Source organism: Pseudophryne corroboree, chromosome 5 (genome assembly GCF_028390025.1).
Source record: "Pseudophryne corroboree isolate aPseCor3 chromosome 5, aPseCor3.hap2, whole genome shotgun sequence".
NCBI classification, from domain to species: Eukaryota; Metazoa; Chordata; class Amphibia; order Anura; family Myobatrachidae; genus Pseudophryne; species Pseudophryne corroboree.
Window position 1 is genome coordinate 44,147,851 of NC_086448.1, and position 26,434 is coordinate 44,174,284.

The 26,434-nt window shown below is 45.6% G+C and overlaps 1 protein-coding gene across 4 annotated transcripts in view; it reads right to left on the reverse strand.

Moving 5' to 3' along the window:
- KHDRBS3 (KH RNA binding domain containing, signal transduction associated 3) overlaps window positions 1–26,434 on the reverse strand; it is a 187,061-nt gene that overhangs the window by 72,952 nt on the left and 87,675 nt on the right. For all 4 annotated transcript variants that reach the window (XR_010177569.1, XM_063921231.1, XM_063921233.1 and 1 more), the window contains one exon: window positions 26,159–26,305. Coding sequence is in view for 3 of the 4 variants with exons in the window: in XM_063921231.1 (XP_063777301.1) it covers window positions 26,159–26,305 (147 nt within the window). In the remaining variant the exon portion in view is untranslated. The remainder of the gene's footprint in view (window positions 1–26,158; window positions 26,306–26,434) is intronic.

Consider the following 26,434-nt stretch of genomic DNA (forward strand, 5'->3'; position numbering starts at 1 on the left):
TGGTAAACTAAGCAAAAAAGTAGAAAAAAATCAGAAAACCTAAAAATAAAAGTTGCGTTGTTGACCTTTTGTAACTGTTGACCTTTTGACCTGTATACCTTTGGCATGTTGACCTTTTGACGCTATCAAACTATTGACTATCTATCTAAGCAGCGTCTTTCCATAGTCTGGAACCCATGTTGCTTGGGGTTCCTGCTTTTATTATCTATTTAATGCTTTTAATAGACTAACATTTTTCAGGTTAATCCCATCAAATGAGGGACTGCGCGATGGTCTGGTAATACGCATGTTTTGTACAGTGAATGATGTATGGATATGATTAACAGTAGAGATGAGCGCCGGAAATTTTTCGGGTTTTGTGTTTTGGTTTTGGGTTCGGTTCCGCGGCCGTGTTTTGGATTCGACCGCGTTTTGGCAAAACCTCACCGAATTTTTTTTGTCGGATTCGGGTGTGTTTTGGATTCAGGTGTTTTTTTCAAAAAACCCTAAAAAACAGCTTAAATCATAGAATTTGGGGGTCATTTTGATCCCAAAGTATTATTAACCTCAAAAACCATAATTTCCACTCATTTTCAGTCTATTCTGAATACCTCACACCTCACAATATTATTTTTAGTCCTAGAATTTGCACCGAGGTCGCTGTGTGAGTAAGATAAGCGACCCTAGTGGCCGACACAAACACCGGGCCCATCTAGGAGTGGCACTGCAGTGTCACGCAGGATGTCCCTTCCAAAAAACCCTCCCCAAACAGCACATGACGCAAAGAAAAAAAGAGGCGCAATGAGGTAGCTGTGTGAGTAAGATAAGCGACCCTAGTGGCCGACACAAACACCGGGCCCATCTAGGAGTGGCACTGCAGTGTCACGCAGGATGTCCCTTCCAAAAAACCCTCCCCAAACAGCACATGACGCAAAGAAAAAAAGAGGCGCAATGAGGTAGCTGACTGTGTGAGTAAGATAAGCGACCCTAGTGGCCGACACAAACACCGGGCCCATCTAGGAGTGGCACTGCAGTGTCACGCAGGATGTCCCTTCCAAAAAACCCTCCCCAAACAGCACATGACGCAAAGAAAAAGAAAAGAAAAAAGAGGTGCAAGATGGAATTGTCCTTGGGCCCTCCCACCCACCCTTATGTTGTATAAACAAAACAGGACATGCACACTTTAACCAACCCATCATTTCAGTGACAGGGTCTGCCACATGACTGTGACTGATATGACGGGTTGGTTTGGACCCCCCCCAAAAAAAGAAGCAATTAATCTCTCCTTGCACAAACTGGCTCTACAGAGGCAAGATGTCCACCTCATCATCATCCTCCGATATATCACCGTGTACATCCCCCTCCTCACAGATTATCAATTCGTCCCCACTGGAATCCACCATCTCAGCTCCCTGTGTACTTTGTGGAGGCAATTGCTGCTGGTCAATGTCTCCGCGGAGGAATTGATTATAATTCATTTTAATGAACATCATCTTCTCCACATTTTCTGGATGTAACCTCGTACGCCGATTGCTGACAAGGTGAGCGGCGGCACTAAACACTCTTTCGGAGTACACACTTGTGGGAGGGCAACTTAGGTAGAATAAAGCCAGTTTGTGCAAGGGCCTCCAAATTGCCTCTTTTTCCTGCCAGTATAAGTACGGACTGTGTGACATGCCTACTTGGATGCGGTCACTCATATAATCCTCCACCATTCTTTCAATGGTGAGAGAATCATATGCAGTGACAGTAGACGACATGTCCGTAATCGTTGTCAGGTCCTTCAGTCCGGACCAGATGTCAGCATCAGCAGTCGCTCCAGACTGCCCTGCATCACCGCCAGCGGGTGGGCTCGGAATTCTGAGCCTTTTCCTCGCACCCCCAGTTGCGGGAGAATGTGAAGGAGGAGATGTTGACAGGTCGCGTTCCGCTTGACTTGACAATTTTCTCACCAGCAGGTCTTTCAACCCCAGCAGACTTGTGTCTGCCGGAAAGAGAGATCCAAGGTAGGCTTTAAATCTAGGATCGAGCATGGTGGCCAAAATGTAGTGCTCTGATTTCAACAGATTGACCACCCGTGAATCCCTGTTAAGCGAATTAAGGGCTCCATCCACAAGTCCCACATGCCTAGCGGAATCGCTCCGTGTTAGCTCCTCCTTCAATGTCTCCAGCTTCTTCTGCAAAAGCCTGATGAGGGGAATGACCTGACTCAGGCTGGCAGTGTCTGAACTGACTTCACGTGTGGCAAGTTCAAAGGGCATCAGAACCTTGCACAACGTTGAAATCATTCTCCACTGCGCTTGAGACAGGTGCATTCCACCTCCTATATCGTGCTCAATTGTATAGGCTTGAATGGCCTTTTGCTGCTCCTCCAACCTCTGAAGCATATAGAGGGTTGAATTCCACCTCGTTACCACTTCTTGCTTCAGATGATGGCAGGGCAGGTTCAGTAGTTTTTGGTGGTGCTCCAGTCTTCTGTACGTGGTGCCTGTACGCCGAAAGTGTCCCGCAATTCTTCTGGCCACCGACAGCATCTCTTGCACGCCCCTGTCGTTTTTAAAAAAATTCTGCACCACCAAATTCAAGGTATGTGCAAAACATGGGACGTGCTGGAATTTGCCCATATTTAATGCACACACAATATTGCTGGCGTTGTCCGATGCCACAAATCCACAGGAGAGTCCAATTGGGGTAAGCCATTCCGCGATGATCTTCCTCAGTTGCCGTAAGAGGTTTTCAGCTGTGTGCGTATTCTGGAAACCGGTGATACAAAGCGTAGCCTGCCTAGGAAAGAGTTGGCGTTTGCGAGATGCTGCTACTGGTGCCGCCGCTGCTGTTCTTGCGGCTGGAGTCCATACATCTACCCAGTGGGCTGTCACAGTCATATAGTCCTGACCCTGCCCTGCTCCACTTGTCCACATGTCCGTGGTTAAGTGGACATTGGGTACAGCTGCATTTTTTAGGACACTGGTGACTCTTTTTCTGAGGTCTGTGTACATTTTCGGTATCGCCTGCCTAGAGAAATGGAACCTAGATGGTATTTGGTACCGGGGACACAGTACCTCCAACAAGTCTCTAGTTGGCTCTGCAGTAATGATGGATACCGGAACCACGTTTCTCACCACCCAGGATGCCAAGGACTCAGTTATCCGCTTTGCAGTAGGATGACTGCTGTGATATTTCATCTTCCTCGCAAAGGACTGTTGGACAGTCAATTGCTTGGTGGAAGTAGTAAAAGTGGTCTTACGACTTCCCCTCTGGGATGACCATCGACTCCCTGCAGCAACAACAGCAGCGCCAGCAGCAGTAGGCGTTACACGCAAGGATGCATCGGAGGAATCCCAGGCAGGAGAGGAATCATCAGAATTGCCAGTGACATGGCCTGCAGGACTATTGGCATTCCTGGGGAAGGAGGAAATTGACACTGAGGGAGTTGGTGGGGTGGTTTGCGTGAGCTTGGTTACAAGAGGAAGGGATTTACTGGTCAGTGGACTGCTTCCGCTGTCGGCCAAAGTTTTTGAACTTGTCACTGACTTATTATGAATGCGCTGCAGGTGACGTATAAGGGAGGATGTTCCGAGGTGGTTAACGTCCTTACCCCTACTTATTACAGCTTGACAAAGGGAACACACGGCTTGACAAATGTTGTCCGCATTTCTGGTGAAATACTTCCACACCGAAGAGCTGATTTTTTTGGTATTTTCACCAGGCATGTCAATGGCCATATTCCTCCCACGGACAACAGGTGTCTCCCCGGGTGCCTGACTTAAACAAACCACCTCACCATCAGAATCCTCCTGGTCAATTTCCTCCCCAGCGCCAGCAACACCCATATCCTCCTCATCCTGGTGTACTTCAACACTGACATCTTCAATCTGACTATCAGGAACTGGACTGCGGGTGCTCCTTCCAGCACTTGCAGGGGGCGTGCAAATGGTGGAAGGCGCATGCTCTTCACGTCCAGTGTTGGGAAGGTCAGGCATCGCAACCGACACAATTGGACTCTCCTTGTGGATTTGGGATTTCGAAGAACGCACAGTTCTTTGCTGTGCTTTTTCCAGCTTGAGTCTTTTCATTTTTCTAGCGAGAGGCTGAGTGCTTCCATCCTCATGTGAAGCTGAACCACTAGCCATGAACATAGGCCAGGGCCTCAGCCTTTCCTTGCCACTCCGTGTGGTAAATGGCATATTGGCAAGTTTACGCTTCTCCTCCGACAATTTTATTTTAGGTTTTGGAGTCCTTTTTTTACTGATATTTGGTGTTTTGGATTTGACATGCTCTGTACTATGACATTGGGCATCGGCCTTGGCAGACGACGTTGCTGGCATTTCATCGTCTCGGCCATGACTAGTGGCAGCAGCTTCAGCACGAGGTGGAAGTGGATCTTGATCTTTCCCTAATTTTGGAACCTCAACATTTTTGTTCTCCATATTTTAATAGGCACAACTAAAAGGCACCTCAGGTAAACAATGGAGATGGATGGATACTAGTATACAATTATGGATGGACTGCCGAGTGCCGACACAGAGGTAGCTACAGCCGTGGACTACCGTACTGTACTGTGTCTGCTGCTAATATAGACTGGATGATAATGAGATGTAGTATGTATAAAGAAGAAAGAAAAAAAAAACACGGGTAGGTGGTATACAATTATGGATGGACTACCGAGTGCCGACAAAGAGGTAGCTACAGCCGTGGACTACCGTACTGTACTGTGTCTGCTGCTAATATAGACTGGATGATAATGAGATGTAGTATGTATAAAGAAGAAAAAAAAAAACACGGGTAGGTGGTATACAATTATGGATGGACTGCCGAGTGCCGACACAGAGGTAGCTACAGCCGTGGACTACCGTACTGTACTGTGTCTGCTGCTAATATAGACTGGATGATAATGAGATGTAGTATGTATAAAGAAGAAAGAAAAAAAACAACACGGGTAGGTGGTATACAATTATGGATGGACTGCCGAGTGCCGACACAGAGGTAGCTACAGCCGTGAACTACCGTACTGTGTCTGCTGCGACTGGATGATAAATAATGATATAAAAAATATATATATATCACTACTGCAGCCGGACAGGTATATATTATATAATGACGGACCTGCTGGACACTGTCTGTCAGCAGAATGAGTTTTTTATAGAATAAAAAAACACCACACAAGTCACACGACGAGTGTTTAACTTTTTCAGGCAATCACAATATAGTATACTATACTGTTGGTCAGTGTGGTCAGGTCACTGGTCAGTCACACTGGCAGTGGCACTCCTGCAGCAAAAGTGTGCACTGTTTAATTTTAATAATATGTATGTACTCCTGGCTCCTGCTATAACCTATAACTGCTCCCCAGTCTCCCCCACAATTAAGCTGTGTGAGCACAGTCAGATATTATACATAGATGATGCAGCACACTGGGCTGAGCACAGATATGGTATGTGACTGAGTCACTGTGTATCGTTTTTTTCAGGCAGAGAACGGATTATATTAAATAAAACTGCACTGGTGGTCACTGGTCAGTGGTCAGTCACTAGTAAACTCTGCACTCTCTAGTACTCCTAAGCTCCAGTAAATCAAGTGTCTCTGTCTCAATCTCACTCTCTCTCTTCTAATCTAAATGGAGAGGACGCCAGCCACGTCCTCTCCCTATCAATCTCAATGCACGTGTGAAAATGGCGGCGACGCGCGGCTCCTTATATAGAATCCGAGTCTTGCGATAGAATCCGAGCCTCGCGAGAATCCGACAGCGTCATGACGACGTTCGGGCGCGCTCGGGTTAACCGAGCAAGGCGGGAAGATCCGAGTCACTCGGATCCGTGTAAAAAAAGCTGAAGTTCGGGCGGGTTCGGATTCCGAGGAACCGAACCCGCTCATCTCTAATTAACAGTTCAATGTACAGAAGGAGCCCTACTCATCTATCCCTTTAATAGGATTAATTGAGCCAGGGCTGTCGGACTTAATCCCCTGATGTATTGTTCTCTGTATTGTACTGCAGCTGAGAACAATAGATGAAAGACTTATGCTAATAAACCATGGTGCACCTAGGCGCAGCAGAGAAGCCTAGATGAGCGAGGCTCCATTTGTATCGGCAGAACAGTTGAGAAGATCAAACATGTTTGATAATCAAATTAAATAAATATGATAATTTTTCCACCATTTTCAAGTATTATAGCTCACATACCTACTCTGAATGAAAATTGTTCAGAACTGTTGTTCTTTGGCCAGATCTGAACAATAATACTGTAGATCAGTGTAATGATGGCTTTAGTCTGTAGCTTCCTACTGCTAACAATCCATAATCTCAGGCAGCCATGTTCTCCCTAACATAATCAAACACACAATATAACTAACTGACTGTAGTTTGCATTATTGTTCAAACTGGGGTACAAACCCCTTGACAAAAGCAAAGATTAATGCTGAATGAAGGATGTCACTAATCCAGGTGTTAGAAACCAAATCAATAACACAAGTACACTATGTTAAATGCATCTCAGCTGTCCATAGTAATCTGCGGGATCCGGTCTCTAGGTCGACAGTAACTGTGTCGACCACTACTGGTCGACAGTAACTAGGTCGATAGAGTTTCTAGGTCGACATGTTCTAGGTCGATAGGTCAAAAGGTCGACATGAGTTTTTCACAATTTCTTTCTTTTTTTTAACCTTGTCATACTTAACAATCCACGTGGACTACAATTTGGAACGGTAACCTGCCCGAAGTAAGGGGACACGGTGCACTAATTGGGGTTCCTGGTCACTCTACGAAGAAAAACGACACAAAAAAAATAAATTAAAAACTCATGTCGACATTTTGACCTGTAGACCTAGGCCATGTCCACCTAGAGACCCTGTCGACCTAGTTACTGTCGAGCAATAGTGGTCGACCTAGACACTGTCGACCTAGTTACTATCTACCTTCTGTACCACACCCATAATCTGCAATGGCTGACCATCACAGTGCAAGTACATAATTGAAATGAAGTTACTATATAAAGCCAATCAGAAAAATTTGGATAAATCTGAACTTGCGTTAACTCTGGCATTATGAACCGGGTATATCCGAACCCCCACATCCCTAATATATATATATATATATATATATTGTATACACACATTTTATTTCCACCAAAAGTCTCTGAATCTGTGCATAAAATGTAACAATGTAGCAGCTGCAGCTTTTATTTTGTTGTATATCAGATGAATCAGCACAGACTCCTCATGAGTCACACTGTGAATAAAAAACAGTTTCGGCAAAGAAAGACGCCCGAGGATAATTTTACTAAAAGTTGATTTGGGTAGAAAATTTTTGGGTTTTGATCGTTGTTTGGTTGATTTTTGATACATTTTGTGTTTCACAGATGACCACTTTTAGGCCCAATGTGATGTCCTGTGTGTTATGAAAACATACTAAAGAACTAGGAATAAAACAATAGGGTCTATTTACTAAGCCTCGGACAGAGATAAGGTGGACGTCGATAAAAATACCAGCCAATCAGCTCCTAACTGCAGGTTTTCAATAGAGATGAGCGCCGGAAATTTTTCGGGTTTTGTGTTTTGGTTTTGGGTTCGGTTCCGCGGCCGTGTTTTGGGTTCGACCGCGTTTTGGCAAAACCTCACCGAATTTTTTTTGTCGGATTCGGGTGTGTTTTGGATTCGGGTGTTTTTTTCCAAAAAAACTAAAAAACAGCTTAAATCATAGAATTTGGCGGTCATTTTGATCCCAAAGTATTATTAACCTCAAAAACCATAATTTCCACTCATTTTCAGTCTATTCTGAATACCTCACACCTCACAATATTATTTTTAGTCCTAAAATTTGCACCGAGGTCGCTGTGTGAGTAAGATAAGCGACCCTAGTGGCCGACACAAACACCGGGCCCATCTAGGAGTGGAACTGCAGTGTCACGCAGGATGGCCCTTCCAAAAAACCCTCCCCAAACAGCACATGACGCAAAGAAAAAAAGAGGCGCAATGAGGTAGCTGTGTGAGTAAGATTAGCGACCCTAGTGGCCGACACAAACACCGGGCCCATCTAGGAGTGGCACTGCAGTGTCACGCAGGATGTCCCTTCCAAAAAACCCTCCCCAAACAGCACATGACGCAAAGAAAAAAAGAGGCGCAATGAGGTAGCTGTGTGAGTAAGATAAGTGACCCTAGTGGCCGACACAAACACCGGGCCCATCTAGGAGTGTCACTGCAGTGTCACGCAGGATGTCCCTTCCAAAAAACCCTCCCCAAACAGCACATGACGCAAAGAAAAAAAGAGGCGCAATGAGGTAGCTGTGTGAGTAAGATAAGCGACCCTAGTGGCCGACACAAACACCGGGCCCATCTAGGAGTGGCACTGCAGTGTCACGCAGGATGTCCCTTCCAAAAAACCCTCCCCAAACAGCACATGACGCAAAGAAAAAGAAAAGAAAAAAGAGATGCAAGATGGAATTGTCCTTGGGCCCTCCCACCCACCCTTATGTTGTATAAACAAAACAGGACATGCACACTTTAACCAACCCATCATTTCAGTGACAGGGTCTGCCACACGACTGTGACTGATATGACGGGTTGGTTTGGACCCCCCCCAAAAAAGAAGCAATTAATCTCTCCTTGCACAAACTGGCTCTACAGAGGCAAGATGTCCACCTCATCATCACCCTCCGATATATCACCGTGTACATCCCCCTCCTCACAGATTATCAATTCGTCCCCACTGGAATCCACCATCTCAGCTCCCTGTGTACTTTGTGGAGGCAATTGCTGCTGGTCAATGTCTCCGCGGAGGAATTGATTATAATTCATTTTAATGAACATCATCTTCTCCACATTTTCTGGATGTAACCTCGTACGCCGATTGCTGACAAGGTGAGCGGCGGCACTAAACACTCTTTCGGAGTACACACTTGTGGGAGGGCAACTTAGGTAGAATAAAGCCAGTTTGTGCAAGGGCCTCCAAATTGCCTCTTTTTCCTGCCAGTATAAGTACGGACTGTGTGACGTGCCTACTTGGATGCGGTCACTCATATAATCCTCCACCATTCTATCAATGTTGAGAGAATCATATGCAGTGACAGTAGACGACATGTCCGTAATCGTTGTCAGGTCCTTCAGTCCGGACCAGATGTCAGCATCAGCAGTCGCTCCAGACTGCCCTGCATCACCGCCAGCGGGTGGGCTCGGAATTCTGAGCCTTTTCCTCGCACCCCCAGTTGCGGGAGAATGTGAAGGAGGAGATGTTGACAGGTCGCGTTCCGCTTGACTTGACAATTTTGTCACCAGCAGGTCTTTCAACCCCAGCAGACTTGTGTCTGCCAGAAAGAGAGATCCAAGGTAGGCTTTAAATCTAGGATCGAGCACGGTGGCCAAAATGTAGTGCTCTGATTTCAACAGATTGACCACCCGTGAATCCTTGTTAAGCGAATTAAGGGCTCCATCCACAAGTCCCACATGCCTAGCGGAATCGCTCCGTGTTAGCTCCTCCTTCAATGTCTCCAGCTTCTTCTGCAAAAGCCTGATGAGGGGAATGACCTGACTCAGGCTGGCAGTGTCTGAACTGACTTCACGTGTGGCAAGTTCAAAGGGCATCAGAACCTTGCACAACGTTGAAATCATTCTCCACTGCGCTTGAGACAGGTGCATTCCACCTACTATATCGTGCTCAATTGTATAGGCTTGAATGGCCTTTTGCTGCTCCTCCAACCTCTGAAGCATATAGAGGGTTGAATTCCACCTCGTTACCACTTCTTGCTTCAGATGATGGCAGGGCAGGTTCAGTAGTTTTTGGTGGTGCTCCAGTCTTCTGTACGTGGTGCCTGTACGCCGAAAGTGTCCCGCAATTCTTCTGGCCACCGACAGCATCTCTTGCACGCCCCTGTCGTTTTTTAAAAAATTCTGCACCACCAAATTCAAGGTATGTGCAAAACATGGGACGTGCTGGAATTTGCCCATATTTAATGCACACACAATATTGCTGGCGTTGTCCGATGCCACAAATCCACAGGAGAGTCCAATTGGGGTAAGCCATTCCGCGATGATCTTCCTCAGTTGCCGTAAGAGGTTTTCAGCTGTGTGCGTATTCTGGAAAGCGGTGATACAAAGCGTAGCCTGCCTAGGAAAGAGTTGGCGTTTGCGAGATGCTGCTACTGGTGCCGCCGCTGCTGTTCTTGCGGCGGGAGTCCATACATCTACCCAGTGGGCTGTCACAGTCATATAGTCCTGACCCTGCCCTGCTCCACTTGTCCACATGTCCGTGGTTAAGTGGACATTGGGTACAACTGCATTTTTTAGGACACTGGTGAGTCTTTTTCTGACGTCCGTGTACATTATCGGTATCGCCTGCCTAGAGAAGTGGAACCTAGATGGTATTTGGTAACGGGGGCACACTGCCTCAATAAATTGTCTAGTTCCCTGTGAACTAACGGCGGATACCGGACGCACGTCTAACACCAACATAGTTGTCAAGGCCTCAGTTATCCGCTTTGCAGCAGGATGACTGCTGTGATATTTCATCTTCCTCGCAAAGGACTGTTGAACAGTCAATTGCTTACTGGAAGTAGTACAAGTGGGCTTACGACTTCCCCTCTGGGATGACCATCGACTCCCAGCAGCAACAACAGCAGCGCCAGCAGCAGTAGGCGTTACACGCAAGGATGCATCGGAGGAATCCCAGGCAGGAGAGGACTCGTCAGAATTGCCAGTGACATTGCCTGCAGGACTATTGGCATTCCTGGGGAAGGAGGAAATTGACACTGAGGGAGTTGGTGGGGTGGTTTGCGTGAGCTTGGTTACAAGAGGAAGGGATTTACTGGTCAGTGGACTGCTTCCGCTGTCACCCAAAGTTTTTGAACTTGTCACTGACTTATTATGAATGCGCTGCAGGTGACGTATAAGGGAGGATGTTCCGAGGTGGTTAACGTCCTTACCCCTACTTATTACAGCTTGACAAAGGGAACACACGGCTTGACACCTGTTGTCCGCATTTCTGGTGAAATACTTCCACACCGAAGAGCTGATTTTTTTGGTATTTTCACCAGGCATGTCAACGGCCATATTCCTACCACGGACAACAGGTGTCTCCCCGGGTGCCTGACTTAAACAAACCACCTCACCATCAGAATCCTCCTGGTCAATTTCCTCCCCAGCGCCAGCAACACCCATATCCTCCTCATCCTGGTGTACTTCAACACTGACATCTTCAATCTGACTATCAGGAACTGGACTGCGGGTGCTCCTTCCATCACTTGCAGGGGGCGTGCAAATGGTGGAAGGCGCATGCTCTTCACGTCCAGTGTTGGGAAGGTCAGGCATCGCAACCGACACAATTGGAGTCGGACTCTCCTTGTGGATTTGGGATTTCGAAGAACGCACAGTTCTTTGCGGTGCTACTGCTTTTGCCAGCTTTAGTCTTTTCATTTTTCTAGCGAGAGGCTGAGTGCTTCCATCCTCATGTGAAGCTGAACCACTAGCCATGAACATAGGCCAGGGCCTCAGCCGTTCCTTGCCACTCCGTGTGGTAAATGGCATATTGGCAAGTTTACGCTTCTCCTCCGACAATTTTATTTTAGGTTTTGGAGTCCTTTTTTTACTGATATTTGGTGTTTTGGATTTGACATGCTCTGTACTATGACATTGGGCATCGGCCTTGGCAGACGACGTTGCTGGCATTTCATCGTCTCGGCCATGACTAGTGGCAGCAGCTTCAGCACGAGGTGGAAGTGGATCTTGATCTTTCCCTAATTTTGGAACCTCAACATTTTTGTTCTCCATATTTTAATAGGCACAACTAAAAGGCACCTCAGGTAAACAATGGAGATGGATGGATTGGATACTAGTATACAATTATGGACGGGCTGCCGAGTGCCGACACAGAGGTAGCCACAGCCGTGAACTACCGCACTGTACTGTGTCTGCTGCTAATATATAGACTGGTTGATAAAGAGATAGTATACTCGTAACTAGTATGTATGTATGTATGTATAAAGAAAGAAAAAAAAAACCACGGTTAGGTGGTATATACAATTATGGACGGGCTGCCGAGTGCCGACACAGAGGTAGCCACAGCCGTGAACTACCGCACTGTACTGTGTCTGCTGCTAATATATAGACTGGTTGATAAAGAGATAGTATACTCGTAACTAGTATGTATGTATAAAGAAAGAAAAAAAAACCACGGTTAGGTGGTATATACAATTATGGACGGGCTGCCGAGTGCCGACACAGAGGTAGCCACAGCCGTGAACTACCGCACTGTACTGTGTCTGCTGCTAATATATAGACTGGTTGATAAAGAGATAGTATACTCGTAACTAGTATGTATGTATAAAGAAAGAAAAAAAAACCACGGTTAGGTGGTATATACAATTATGGACGGGCTGCCGTGTGCCGACACAGAGGTAGCCACAGCCGTGAACTACCGCACTGTACTGTGTCTGCTGCTAATATATAGACTGGTTGATAAAGAGATAGTATACTCGTAACTAGTATGTATGTATAAAGAAAGAAAAAAAAACCACGGTTAGGTGGTATATACAATTATGGACGGGCTGCCGTGTGCCGACACAGAGGTAGCCACAGCCGTGAACTACCGCACTGTACTGTGTCTGCTGCTAATATAGACTGGTTGATAAAGAGATAGTATACTCGTAACTAGTATGTATGTATAAAGAAAGAAAAAAAAACCACGGTTAGGTGGTATATACAATTATGGACGGGCTGCCGAGTGCCGACACAGAGGTAGCCACAGCCGTGAACTACCGCACTGTACTGTGTCTGCTGCTAATATATAGACTGGTTGATAAAGAGATAGTATACTCGTAACTAGTATGTATGTATAAAGAAAGAAAAAAAAACCACGGTTAGGTGGTATATACAATTATGGACGGGCTGCCGAGTGCCGACACAGAGGTAGCCACAGCCGTGAACTACCGCACTGTACTGTGTCTGCTGCTAATATATAGACTGGTTGATAAAGAGATAGTATACTCGTAACTAGTATGTATGTATAAAGAAAGAAAAAAAAACCACGGTTAGGTGGTATATACAATTATGGACGGGCTGCCGAGTGCCGACACAGAGGTAGCCACAGCCGTGAACTACCGCACTGTACTGTGTCTGCTGCTAATATATAGACTGGTTGATAAAGAGATAGTATACTCGTAACTAGTATGTATGTATAAAGAAAGAAAAAAAAACCACGGTTAGGTGGTATATACAATTATGGACGGGCTGCCGAGTGCCGACACAGAGGTAGCCACAGCCGTGAACTACCGCACTGTACTGTGTCTGCTGCTAATATATAGACTGGTTGATAAAGAGATAGTATACTCGTAACTAGTATGTATGTATAAAGAAAGAAAAAAAAACCACGGTTAGGTGGTATATACAATTATGGACGGGCTGCCGAGTGCCGACACAGAGGTAGCCACAGCCGTGAACTACCGCACTGTACTGTGTCTGCTGCTAATATAGACTGGTTGATAAAGAGATAGTATACTCGTAACTAGTATGTATGTATAAAGAAAGAAAAAAAAACCACGGTTAGGTGGTATATACAATTATGGACGGGCTGCCGAGTGCCGACACAGAGGTAGCCACAGCCGTGAACTACCGCACTGTACTGTGTCTGCTGCTAATATATAGACTGGTTGATAAAGAGATAGTATACTCGTAACTAGTATGTATGTATAAAGAAAGAAAAAAAAACCACGGTTAGGTGGTATATACAATTATGGACGGGCTGCCGAGTGCCGACACAGAGGTAGCCACAGCCGTGAACTACCGCACTGTACTGTGTCTGCTGCTAATATATAGACTGGTTGATAAAGAGATAGTATACTCGTAACTAGTATGTATGTATAAAGAAAGAAAAAAAAAACACGGTTAGGTGGTATATACAATTATGGACGGGCTGCCGAGTGCCGACACAGAGGTAGCCACAGCCGTGAACTACCGCACTGTACTGTGTCTGCTGCTAATATAGACTGGTTGATAAAGAGATAGTATACTCGTAACTAGTATGACTATAAAGAAAGAAAAAAAAACCACGGTTAGGTGGTATATACAATTATGGACGGGCTGCCGAGTGCCGACACAGAGGTAGCCACAGCCGTGAACTACCGCACTGTACTGTGTCTGCTGCTAATATAGACTGGTTGATAAAGAGATAGTATACTACTAATATTATATATACTGGTGGTCAGGTCACTGGTCACTAGTCACACTGGCAGTGGCACTCCTGCAGCAAAAGTGTGCACTGTTTAATTTTAATATAATATTATGTACTCCTGGCTCCTGCTATAACCTATAACTGGCACTGCAGTGCTCCCCAGTCTCCCCCACAATTATAAGCTGTGTGAGCTGAGCACAGTCAGATATATATATACATTGATGCAGCACACTGGGCTGAGCAGTGCACACAGATATGGTATGTGACTGAGTCACTGTGTGTATCGTTTTTTTCAGGCAGAGAACGGATATATTAAATAAAACAAACAACTGCACTGTCTGGTGGTCACTGTGGTCGTCAGTCACTAAACTCTGCACTCTCTTCTACAGTATCACAGCCTCAGGTCAATCTCTCTCTCTCTCTCTCAACCCTAATCTAAATGGAGAGGACGCCAGCCACGTCCTCTCCCTATCAATCTCAATGCACGTGTGAAAATGGCGGCGACGCGCGGCTCCTTATATAGAATCCGAGTCTCGCGATAGAATCCGAGCCTCGCGAGAATCCGACAGCGTCATGATGACGTTCGGGCGCGCTCGGGTTAACCGAGCAAGGCGGGAGGATCCGAGTCTGCTCGGACCCGTGAAAAAAACATGAAGTTCGTGCGGGTTCGGATTCAGAGAAACCGAACCCGCTCATCTCTAGTTTTCAATAGTGATGAGCGGATTCGGTTTTACTCGGTTCTCAAAACGGCATCTTATTGGCTATCCAAAACACGTGACATCCGTGAGCCAATAAGATGCCGTTTTGAGAACCGAGTAAAACCGAGTAAAACCGAATCCGCTCATCACTAGTTTTCAAACCCAGCCTGTGGCATGGCAGTTAGGAGCTGATTAGCTGGTACTTTATCTCCGTTCACCTTATCCCCATCCAAGGCTTAGTAAATAGTGCCCTAAATCACACATGTACTAACAGATAATATTTTACATTGTTTAAAAAGAAAATGTCAAAAAACATCTGTTATTAAATGTGGAATTTACATCCCGAAATACAAAATTGACCAAAAATCGACCCAGATAGATTTTTTAAATAAATATACTGTACCCCTAAATCCCACATTTACTAACAGACGATTTTTGATATATATTTTTTTTAAAGATATAAAAAACATGTTAGTAAATGTGTGATTTAGACCCTGAAACACAAAATTAATCAAACGCTGAGCAAAAATGAATCAAAATTGACCCAAATTGACTTTTATTAACATCTGCAATGAGATCTTTTAAAATATTTTATATATGAACCATCACTTGTACCTTTTTTTTTTATAATTTTCAATTATAATGTCTGTCTTTCAATATATGGATGGAAACATGACAGCTTCCAGTAGTACGACAGATTGGATAGTTGAATCCTTAAGCATTGTGCTACAACATCTGATGCATTCTATCACAGGAGCTATCACCTGGCTTTATTTCCTGATCCCAGTCAGCTTTAGGTGTGGAAATGAGCAGGTGCTCTGGAGAAAATATAATTAAGAGATTTCAAAATTTCCACACATATGGGATATATGACCACGGGCAAAAATATATATTAAATTGGCCTCATTAAGAAGGTTCTGTACCCTAAGAGAGGCTAATGTGTTAATTACATTTTTAACACAGTATCATTATAAAGAAAAGGCGTTTGAGATTGCCATTGAGACTTTACATTTTCAGAAGCACAAAAAGCACATCCTTGCATCCGGTAAAACAGAAGGAGCTTTGTAAGTTGATCTAATATTTCAAGGACATTGAAGCATTAAATAACGGCATTTTCACATTCTGTAATGGTAGATAAAATGTACTGTCCTTGGCTCCTTCATTTTATCCCTCTTAAACAGAACTGTGAAGATGGGAATGCCATGCAGCACATTTTATTAATAAGTAGTCTTCTGAATACAAGAGTACCGAACAGGCTTAAAAAAATGTAGAGTGGTCGGGAGATAAAGTCTAACTTTATTAAGTATTTATGAATATATTGGTAATTATGATTCTGTGCTTTATTACCTGGGTCAGCCTATTGCCATTATGCAATAGGCTGACCCAACATCAATAAGTGCAGCCTAAACTCCTTTTTGAGTGGTGTCACTATATCCAAGTGCAGCGGTTCTTAATCTTTAAGTGCTGGTACCTCTTCATTTATCATACTTTATTCTTGTAACCCTTGTCAGTTATTATTATGTATGATAAATTTGTAATTTGTAAAAGAAAATCAAAGTGAATAGGTTATAGTGGATGTACTAAAGTTAAAATGTGGTAAAACCCCTGTTTTGGGGGGTTTACCACATTTTCATATGTACTAAGACCCGGCCGACGGGTTTTCGCCACCAAGGGTATCGCCATCTTTTGATGGCAATACCCTATAGAAGCCCATAAGCTTCTTTCGCACCCGCCGCCACTGAGTGCAGCACCCACCACTGAACGGCGCACCTGCCGACCCCCACCCCACCCCCATCACCTGCGTCCAGGTGCAGATCCTTGGTCCCCAGCTCCTTCTCCGCAGCTACACAGTCATTTCCGCTTCCGGCTGAACGGGAGAGGAGGAGGAGCACTGGGACTCCCAGCAAACATCACCTCTCAGGGCTAGACCCCACAAAGACCCCCTGCAATCCTTCTCACAGGCATCGCAGGGGTCTCTGTCACTGAATTGTGATTAGCATTGCTGTGGTGGGGGCGATGTATTTTAATACATCCCGCCCAGGATGTAAACCTCATGGGCAGCTTGCACATTTTATGCCCTCATGGGGTACATGTACCAATTGTCAAGAACCTTGTTAAGAGTCCATATTCTCAACACTATGCGGTATATTCATAAAGCAGTGAAAAAGTGGAGAAGTGAGCCAGTGGAGAGGTTGCCCGTGGCAACCAATCAGCTTTGAAGTAATATGTATTAAGTGCATTCTATAAATTTATACGTAGCAGCAGATTGGTTGCCGTGGGCAACTTCTCGACTGGCTCACTTCTCACTCTTTTCACTGCTTTGTCCTTAGACCCCTATTTCTCTAACTAAAATATTTTAAGAATGCATGAGACAAACGGTTTTGCTCAGGTGTTACACTGGGTACACACTGCACAATTATCTGTCAGAACATCTGAGCATTTAAAGATCTGATAGTGGATAGTACAATGCATATGCACATACAATCTTGGTTTAGCTCAGATAAATTGTTTTGATCCAATAATCACATCTTGTAAAAATTTTGCAGTGTGTATGCACTGACCACCAATCTGCCAGAAGCACTTCCGATAGGTCTGCATATGTAAATCAGTGACACAATCTTTCCTTACGATCAACAGGAGAGATAAATGGAAGGATCTGAAGAAACAATTGTATAGTGTGTATGTTTGACTATCTTAAGTATTCCTTGCAGGGACAATCTCAGGAATTTGTCAATCTGCAGAAAAAAACATCATCAAGTCTGTACCCTACTTTATTCATTCCATCACCTTTTTTTAGGGCGGGGAGAGAAAGTATTAGGCTCAGGTAAGTGAGGCAAAAAGTACAACATACTGAAATGTTACATGAATATGTCATCTTTTTCAATATGTGTCTCTGGAAATACAGTATATCTTACTTGCTTTCATTAACATGGTCACTTATATCCTTTGTTTCCGTACTGTACAGGGTTTGGGATGGAAATTACGGTGGTCTGGGTGCTGGTGGCCAGAATGCCGACTGCGGCATCCCAACAGTGAGAATCCTGACAGGGGAACAGGTTAGTATATTTACCTTCCCCCAATGGCCCCCGTCCCCCTAACCCTCTCTCTCGCTACATCCTAAACCTAACCCCCCTCACCAGGTTAACCCTAACCCTCCTTGGTGGTGCCAAAACCTTACTCCTCCTTCCCGCAGGCTAAGCCTAACCCTCCCCCCTCCTCCTTGCAGCCTAACCCTAACCCTCCCAGGAGGAGTCTAAAGCCAGGGTCGGACTGGCCCACAGGGGAAACCACCAGTGGGCCCTACTGCCTGTGGGCCCTCCTCCTCCTCTAGGGATCAGGTTCAAGACTCTATCCTAGTGCACTTGAATTATGCATTATACATATGTTACATTATAATTCACAAGAATATGGATTATTATATATTTACCAAGGGGAACAGAACATGTACTCTGTAATAGATAGCCAAACCTCTGTGGTGGTTTTTAAGCATGAACCCCTACAACAGCATCCCCCCGGTGAGCCCTTCATGCTAATCCGACACTGCCTAAAAATAACCTCCCCTCCCAACAGCCTAACCCTCCCCCCCTTCCCCTTAGCCTAATCCAAAACCTCCCCCCTGCAGCCTAAACCCAACCGATCCCTCTCCGCACATTACTTCTCCGGTGCACCAGCAGTGTTTCATTCGGGATCCCGGGTGTCAGAAAGCTGGCGCCGGGATAGTATTCCCAGTTGGGATACCGGGTGCGGCATTCCAACTTGTGGCGGGATTCCATCGTCGGTATTTCAACTGCCGGGATCCCGACCATTGGGATAATGACCGGAACTCCTGTACAGTTCTCCAGTCTGTAAAATGAGTATTCTTTATAAAGACTATTTAGGGACTTATTCAGGTTTGTTAGCAAATAAAAAATTAGCAATTGGGCAAAACAACGTTGTACTGCAGGTGGGGCAGATGTAACAATTGCAGAGAGATTTAGATTTGGGTGTGGCGTGTTCAAACTGAAATCTAAATTGTAGTGTAGAAATCAAGCAGCCAGTATTTACCCTGCACAGAAACAATATAACCCACCCAAATTGAAATCTATCTGCACGTTACATCTGCCCCACCTGCGGTGCAACATGGTTTTGCCCAATTGCTAACTTTTTGGTTTGCTAACAAACCTGACTAACCCCCTTAGTAACAGACATTGGAGTATGAAGACTGCGCAGTACACACTTTCTGTGCTTCAATTACAAAAATAAAATACTATGTTGCACAGTAGCCTGAATTTGACATATCTCTTCTGATAAACACGTGTCTTTCAGACAGTGCCGTTTCTTGCGGCGGGCGAGCCGTGCAACCGCGCCCGCTGCGGCATTTTGCAGGTCTTTGTCTCCCTCTCCTCCCTCTTCCCGAGCACTCCTGCTCAGTGGGTGGAGTTTCGTGGAATGCCGCTGTTGCGTCGTGTTGTCACGACGCAATCGCATCATTCCGCGAAACCCCGTCCCCCGAGCAGGAGTACTCGGGAAAAGGGAGGAGGGGGAGACAAGCTGGAAGGAGGAGGCGGCCGGCGCGAGGGAGGAGAGGCGGCCCAACCCAAAGAGCGGGAAGATCCTCCTCATATTTAAGTAGTCTCTCTCTCCCCCCCTCCCTCTCCCTTCCTCCCCCCCCACTTGACACTTGCCTGCCGTACTGTGTAAAATGGGGATACTTGCCTGCCGTACTGTGTAAAATGGGGAGTCTTGCCTGCCGCACTGTGTGAAATGGGGACTCTTGCCTGCCGCACTGTGTAAAATGGGGACACTTGCTTGCTGTACTGTGTAAAATGGGGACACGTGCATGCTGTAATGTGTAAAATGGGGACACGTGCATGCTGTAATGTGTAAAATGGGGACTCTTGCCTGCGTACTGTGTAAAATGGGGACACGTGCCTTCCGCACTGTGTAAAATGGGGACTCTTGCCTGCGTAATGTGTAAAATGGGGACTCTTGCCTGCCGTACTGTGTAAAATGGGGACACGTGCCTGCTGTACTGTGTAAAATGGGGACACGTGCCTGCTGTAATGTGTAAAGTGGGGACTCTTGCCTGCCATACTGTATAAAATGGGGAGTCTTGCCTGCGTAATGTGTAAAATGGGGACACGTGCCTGCTGTAATGTGTAAAATGGGGACTCTTGCCTGCCGTACAGTATAAAATGGGGAGTCTTGCCTGCGTAATGTGTAAAATGGGGACACGTGCCTGCTGTAATGTGTAAAATGGGGACTCTTGCCTGCCATACTGTATAAAATGGGGAGTCTTTCCTGTGTAATGTGTAAAATGGGGACACGTGCCTGCCGTACTGTGTAAAATGGGGACACGTGCCTGCTGTAATGTGTAAAGTGGGGACTCTTGCCTGCCGTACTGTATAAAATGAGGAGTCTTGCCTGCGCAATGTGTAAAATGGGGACACGTGCCTGCTGTAATTTGTAAAATGGGGACTCTTGCCTGCCATACTGTATAAAATGGGGAGTCTTGCCTGTGTAATGTGTAAAATGGGGACACGTGCCTGCTGTAATGTGTAAAATGGGGACTCTTGCCTGCCGTACTGTATAAAATGGGGAGTCTTGCCTGCGTAATGTGTAAAATGGGGACACGTGCCTGCTGTAATGTGTAAAATGGGGACTCTTGCCTGCCATACTGTATAAAATGGGGAGTCTTGCCTGTGTAATGTGTAAAATGGGGACACGTGCCTGCCGTACTGTGTAAAATGGGGACACGTGCCTGCTGTAATGTGTAAAGTGGGGACTCTTGCCTGCCCGTACTGTATAAAATGAGGAGTCTTGCCTGCGCAATGTGTAAAATGGGGACACGTGCCTGCTGTAATGTGTAAAATGGGGACTCTTGCCTGCCATACTGTATAAAATGGGGAGTCTTGCCTGTGTAATGTGTAAAATGGGGACACGTGCCTGCTGTAATGTGTAAAATGGGGACTCTTGCCTGCCGTACTGTATAAAATGGGGAGTCTTGCCTGTGTAATGTGTAAAATGGGGACACGTGCCTGCTGTAATGTGTAAAATGGGGACTCTTGCCTGCCGTACTGTATAAAATGGGGAGTCTTGCCTGTGTATTGTGTAAAATGGGGGCACGTGCCTGCTGTAATGTGTAAAATGGGGACTCTTGCCTGCCGTACTGTATAAAATGGGGAGTCTTGCCTGTGTAATGTGTAAAATGGGGACACGTGCCTGCTGTAATGTGTAAAATGGGGACTCTTGCCTGCCGTACTGTATAAAATGGGGAGTCTTGCCTGTGTATTGTGTAAAATGGGGGCACGTGCCTGCTGTAATGTGTAAAATGGGGACTCTTGCCTGCCGTACTGTATAAAATGGGGAGTCTTGCCTGTGTAATGTGTAAAATGGGGACACGTGCCTGCTGTAATGTGTAAAATGGGGACTCTTGCCTGCCGTACTGTATAAAATGGGGAGTCTTGCCTGCGTAATGTGTAAAATGGGGACTTTTGATTTTTTTTTCCTGTGGTGGCCGTGATGATATCAGATGAGGCCACGCCCATTTTAATGAGACAACGTCCATTTTAATGAGGCCACGCCCCCTTGCCGGGAGCAGGGGGGGGGGGGGCATTTTAAAATCTCGCACTGTGAGCCAAATTGATTAGAAACAGCCCTGCTCTCAGAACTACTGTAGCTCCAAATATCTTTTTATTTACGTGATTTCCTCCATAAGGTAGATGGTGAGTAAACCTAATTTATACAGTTACATAATTATTTCACAAGTTCAGAAACAGGCAAGTTCTCAAAATAAAACTTGCTGAAGGTATAAGAGTTCTAGCTTGAAGAAACTGTTCTGCAGCTTCTTGGCAAGATAAATCGTACATGAGTTATATTCATACAGAATACATTTCGTTATAGACCAAACAAACCTGCCAGAGATGTGCCTGCCATCAATTTTTACTGTGCCGAGCAACGACTACATTGAGATGAAATGACGGTCTGTCTGAAAAGTTCCCAGGTTTTGGAGCTCATCATACAGTCTATTTGGACTTGCCTGACCTCATCTGGTCATTAAACTGAAAGCATTTTAAAATACCCTGGTAGAGAGCAACCTTAATCCAAACAGTGACATTTGATTGAGTGAATAGCTACATAACTTTGTACTTTAAAAGCTTTTCATTACATGCTAATCAAATCCTAGTCTTCAAAGATCGATTCACAGCAGGGGATTCTCCCAGATCCACCTGTGCAGTAACCAGGAAAACAGACTTCTAGAAAAATAAAACACTCCTTTTTTAGATACAAAAATAATGGATGATAAGCTGAGCTGGAGTTTTCCTATTCCCTAGACGAAAAAATTAAAAGATCATCCTTTATACACAAAGGGCCTCATTAAAGTGGCAATATTAATAATATTTTATACAAGCGGCCCAGTAATATTGTCAAAAGCAAAAATATTTTTGGTTTGGTTATTCTAGAATTTTTATACTAACACCACAATTAATTTCTCATGAAATGGATTGCTAATCACTTGTATGCTTATTTAAACAAACATTTAACCCAACTATTGCTTGCAGCTTGGTTGCTTAGAAAACAAATTGGTTGTTAGAGATTTTCTTTTCTTGCATAATGGGCCCTACACCATACCTCCCAACTGTCCCACTATTCGGACACTGTCCGACTGTCCCTCCCGTGGGTCGCAGTGTCCCGCGGGCGGGGGGGCAGTTGGGGGAGGCTTTGATCAACCGCTGCTTTGGGAGGGGAGCAGGGGACTGCCCAGCTGCTCTGGGAGCGCTGGGCACGCCCCCAAAATGCCAAAAATTGGTCAGTGGTGCCAGCCACACCCACTCGGCAGATGCCATGCCCCTTCCACAACAAGCCACGCCCCCTTTTAGGGTCACACGCGGCTTCGCCGCACAGGGGTCCCTCTTCCTCCCCCTTCAACGTGGGGAGGTATGCTACACACTGGTTGATATATTTGAAAGATATGAACGATATCATTCATAAATGAATGCTAAATCATTCATATCTATCAGTAAGAATGCTTCAACGATGAACAATGCGCGTGCCTGGAATCGTTCATCGTTGAACGATCATCGTTTAAACATGCCAGTCAATTTGGACGATATAGATGCCTGTACTCTCATATCGCCCAAATTGGCCATCAATATCGTCCAGTGTGTAGGCTTTAAATCACTGGGGAAAAAATTGACCATCAATAATATCGATGGTCGATAATATCGCCAATATCGCCCAGTGTGTAGGGCCCTTTACCTTGCATAAAGGCAGGGCACGATTAACAATGGAATGGATCAGAATCAGAATCAGAATCAGCTTTATTGGCCAGGTATACTTGCGTATACTAGGAATTTGTCTTTGGTTTGCTATACAACAGCCAAGTAGGTAACAGATAAGCAGGTGGGGGGGATAGGGGGGGAGTAAAGTCACACATATAGGTATACGGTAGGGACACAAGTTAGTTACATGTACATCTAGTCAGTCAATGTTCAGGAGTTCAGCAGGAGGACCGCTTGGGGAAAGAAACTTTTGAGGCTTCTGGTGGACCTGGCGGGGACAGCCCTGTAACGCCTGCCTGAAGGAAGCAAATTAAACATGCTGTGGCCGGGGTGTAGCTGGTCTTTTACTATCTTCATTGCCCGCTTTTTAGCTCTGGAAAGGTACAGGTCCTGGACTGAGGGAAGGTTGGCCCCGATGATCTTCTTTGCGGTTCTGACCACCTTTTGGAGCCTGCATCTATCCTTCGCGCTGGCGGAGCTGTACCATACGAGTATCGAGGCGCACAGTACCGACTCAACAATTGCGGAGTAGAAGAGGAGCAGAAGCTTCTGTGGGATGTTGAACTTCCTTAGTTGCCTGAGGAAGAACAACCTCTGCTGCGCTTTCCCAACAGTGGCGTCAGCATTGGACCCCCATTTAAGGTCCCGGGAGATTGTGGTCCCTAGAAACTTGAAGGAGTCCACTAACGATACCACACTGTCAGCAATCATTAGCGGAGGTGCACTAGATGACTTCTTCCTGAAGTCCACTATCATCTCAACAGTTTTGAGGGGTTTGAGCTCAAGGTTGTTGTGGATGCACCACTGGGCTAACTGGTCTACTTCCCGTCTATAAGCCGATTCGTCCCCGTCCTTGGTGAGGCCGATGACGGTGGTGTCATCGGTGAATTTGATGATCTTTACTGATTGCGCCTCTGAGGTACAGTCATTTGTGTACAGGGAGAAGAGCAGGGGTGAGAGGACACAGCCCTGAGGGGCCTCTGTACTAATGGACCTCGCTTGAGAGGTGAATTCCTCCGCTTTCACCACCTGTGTCCTATCTGTCAGGAAGTCTACTATCCAGGAACAGGTAGCTTCTGGGACCCCTAGGCGAAGTAATTTGGGGTGGAGGATGCTGGGGACGATTGTATTGAAGGCCGAGCTGAAATCGACAAACAGGACCCTCGCATAGGTACCGGGAATGTCTAGGTGCTATAGAATGTAGTGCAGGCCCAGGTTGACTGCATCCTCGACACACCGATTTGATCGATAGGCCAACTGCAGGAGGTCCAGTTGGGGGCCAGTTACAGTTTTCAGGTGATTCAAAACCAGACGCTATTCATGACCACAGACGTCAGTGCTATTGGCCTGAAGTCGTTCAGGTTCGTGATAGAGGGTTTCTTGGGGACAGGGACGATAGTAGACCATTTGAGGTAGGAAGGGACTATCTGTAGCTCCAGCGATTTGTTGAAGATCTTGGTGAATATGGGGGCGAGCTGACCCGCACATGCTCTTAGGGTAGATGGTGACACTCCGTCGGGACCCGGAGCTTTCCTGGGTTTGGCCCTTTTGAACAATGCCTCCACCTCTTCTTGGGCGACTTGCAGTGCCTGGGGTTGGCCTTCGGTGTTCGGGGCATCGTAGAGGTGATTGTTTGGGTTGCAGGGGACTTCTTTTGCGAACCTGCAATAAAAGTGGATCAGTTCGTCTGCTAGGTCTTGGTGCATGGTGGTGGACTACAATGTTTTCCTATAGTTGGTTATGGATTGCATTCCTTTCCATACAGATACAGGGTCATTGGTGGAGAGATCATTTGTTAGCTTGTCCGAGAACCGCTTTTTTGCTAGCCCGATTCCTTTAGTCATAGAGTTCATAGTACGGTTGTATAGTGCTCTGTCACCGCTGCTATAGGCCTCCTCTTTGGCCCGACGAAGTTGCCTGAGCTGGGCGTTGAACCAGGCTTGTTGTTGCTGTAAATGCGGTAAGTCTTGGTAGGTACACACATGTCCTCGCAGTAGCTGATGTAGGATGTGACAGTGTCTGTTAGGTCATTCAGGTTGGTTGGCGAGGCTTCGAAGACCCCCATTCCATGCAGTCAAAGCAGGCCTGGAGCTGCAAATCCAGGTTTCCACATAACAATAGGCCTATCACCATGACAGCAACATGATGTCATTTTCATACTTATACATATTTAGGGAGACATTGCTACTTAAACTGCACGTGCATAGGCAAAAGCAGGAGGGGTTTCTGGTTGCCCAGAAACCCCATCCTCTTGGCAAGTGGCTGAAATTATGATAACTATAGCAATGGTATATAATACGATTACTAGAGTTGCCGCCACATCATGCAGTGTAAGGGACAGTGCGGAGCTGCTGCACATGCCCAGTGATAACAGCTTCTTTTACCAAATTTGCTGTGTGTGGGTGGATCTGAGCCCTCAATCAGTGCACTGGACTAGAGAGTAGCTGCCAGGAAGAAGAGACAGGAGCCTTACCATGGGGTGGGAGAATGTGTGCTTAGAAATTGAAGTTATGTTTCCTACTGATTTTATTTTGTTTATGTATTTTGTTATTACGGTATGTTTAATCTTTTCCTGACCACTTATTTATATTATTTAAACATTTGATAAAGCCTATATTATAGACCACTTATAGTGTTAAATATGAATACTGCATTCCATACAGTCTCCAGTGTTTAAAAAGACCAATGTTTACATTAATGTCCAGGGTCGTTACAAGGTTTTACTACCGCTCCCCCAGACTCCCGCACTTGCTCCAATGTTCCGCAGAGTGGGAGATGTAGACTGCCTTTTGAAACCCGCCTCTAGAAATCCTGCGTTTGCCACTGACGGGATCTACATGCCTACATGGCATTGGCCTCATTGTTTCTCTTTTCACAATAGGCCCTTTAACATTATCAGCCCCAGGCCAATGAAGCCCTTAATATGGCCCTGGATAAGGGGAAGGGCATAGGTAGTAAGAGCTTTACAAGGATTCTATGATTCATTTACAGCTCCTTAGGTATCAGCAATGCTCTGTATAGATTGGTTTGAGCTCTTTACCAAAATAAAAACATTAAAAAATACTTACGGGAATAAGAAACTTTTTAATTTCTTCTAGAGCATGTCCCATTCTGGCATAGGCTTCTGCCGGTGGAGCAAACACCTCAATGAGAACATGGAGGTCATCGTTTAGATGGAAGTATTTTGCTTCTCCACTTTTTCGGAGCTCTTCTTCCTGTAGCACAAGACAAGACAACATATTCTTTCATTATGGAGCATAGATCGACATTGTGCCAGATAAGGCTTCTTGCTATAATACATCATCTGTTATCCTGTGCAGATCAGTCTAATACAGTTTGGTCTA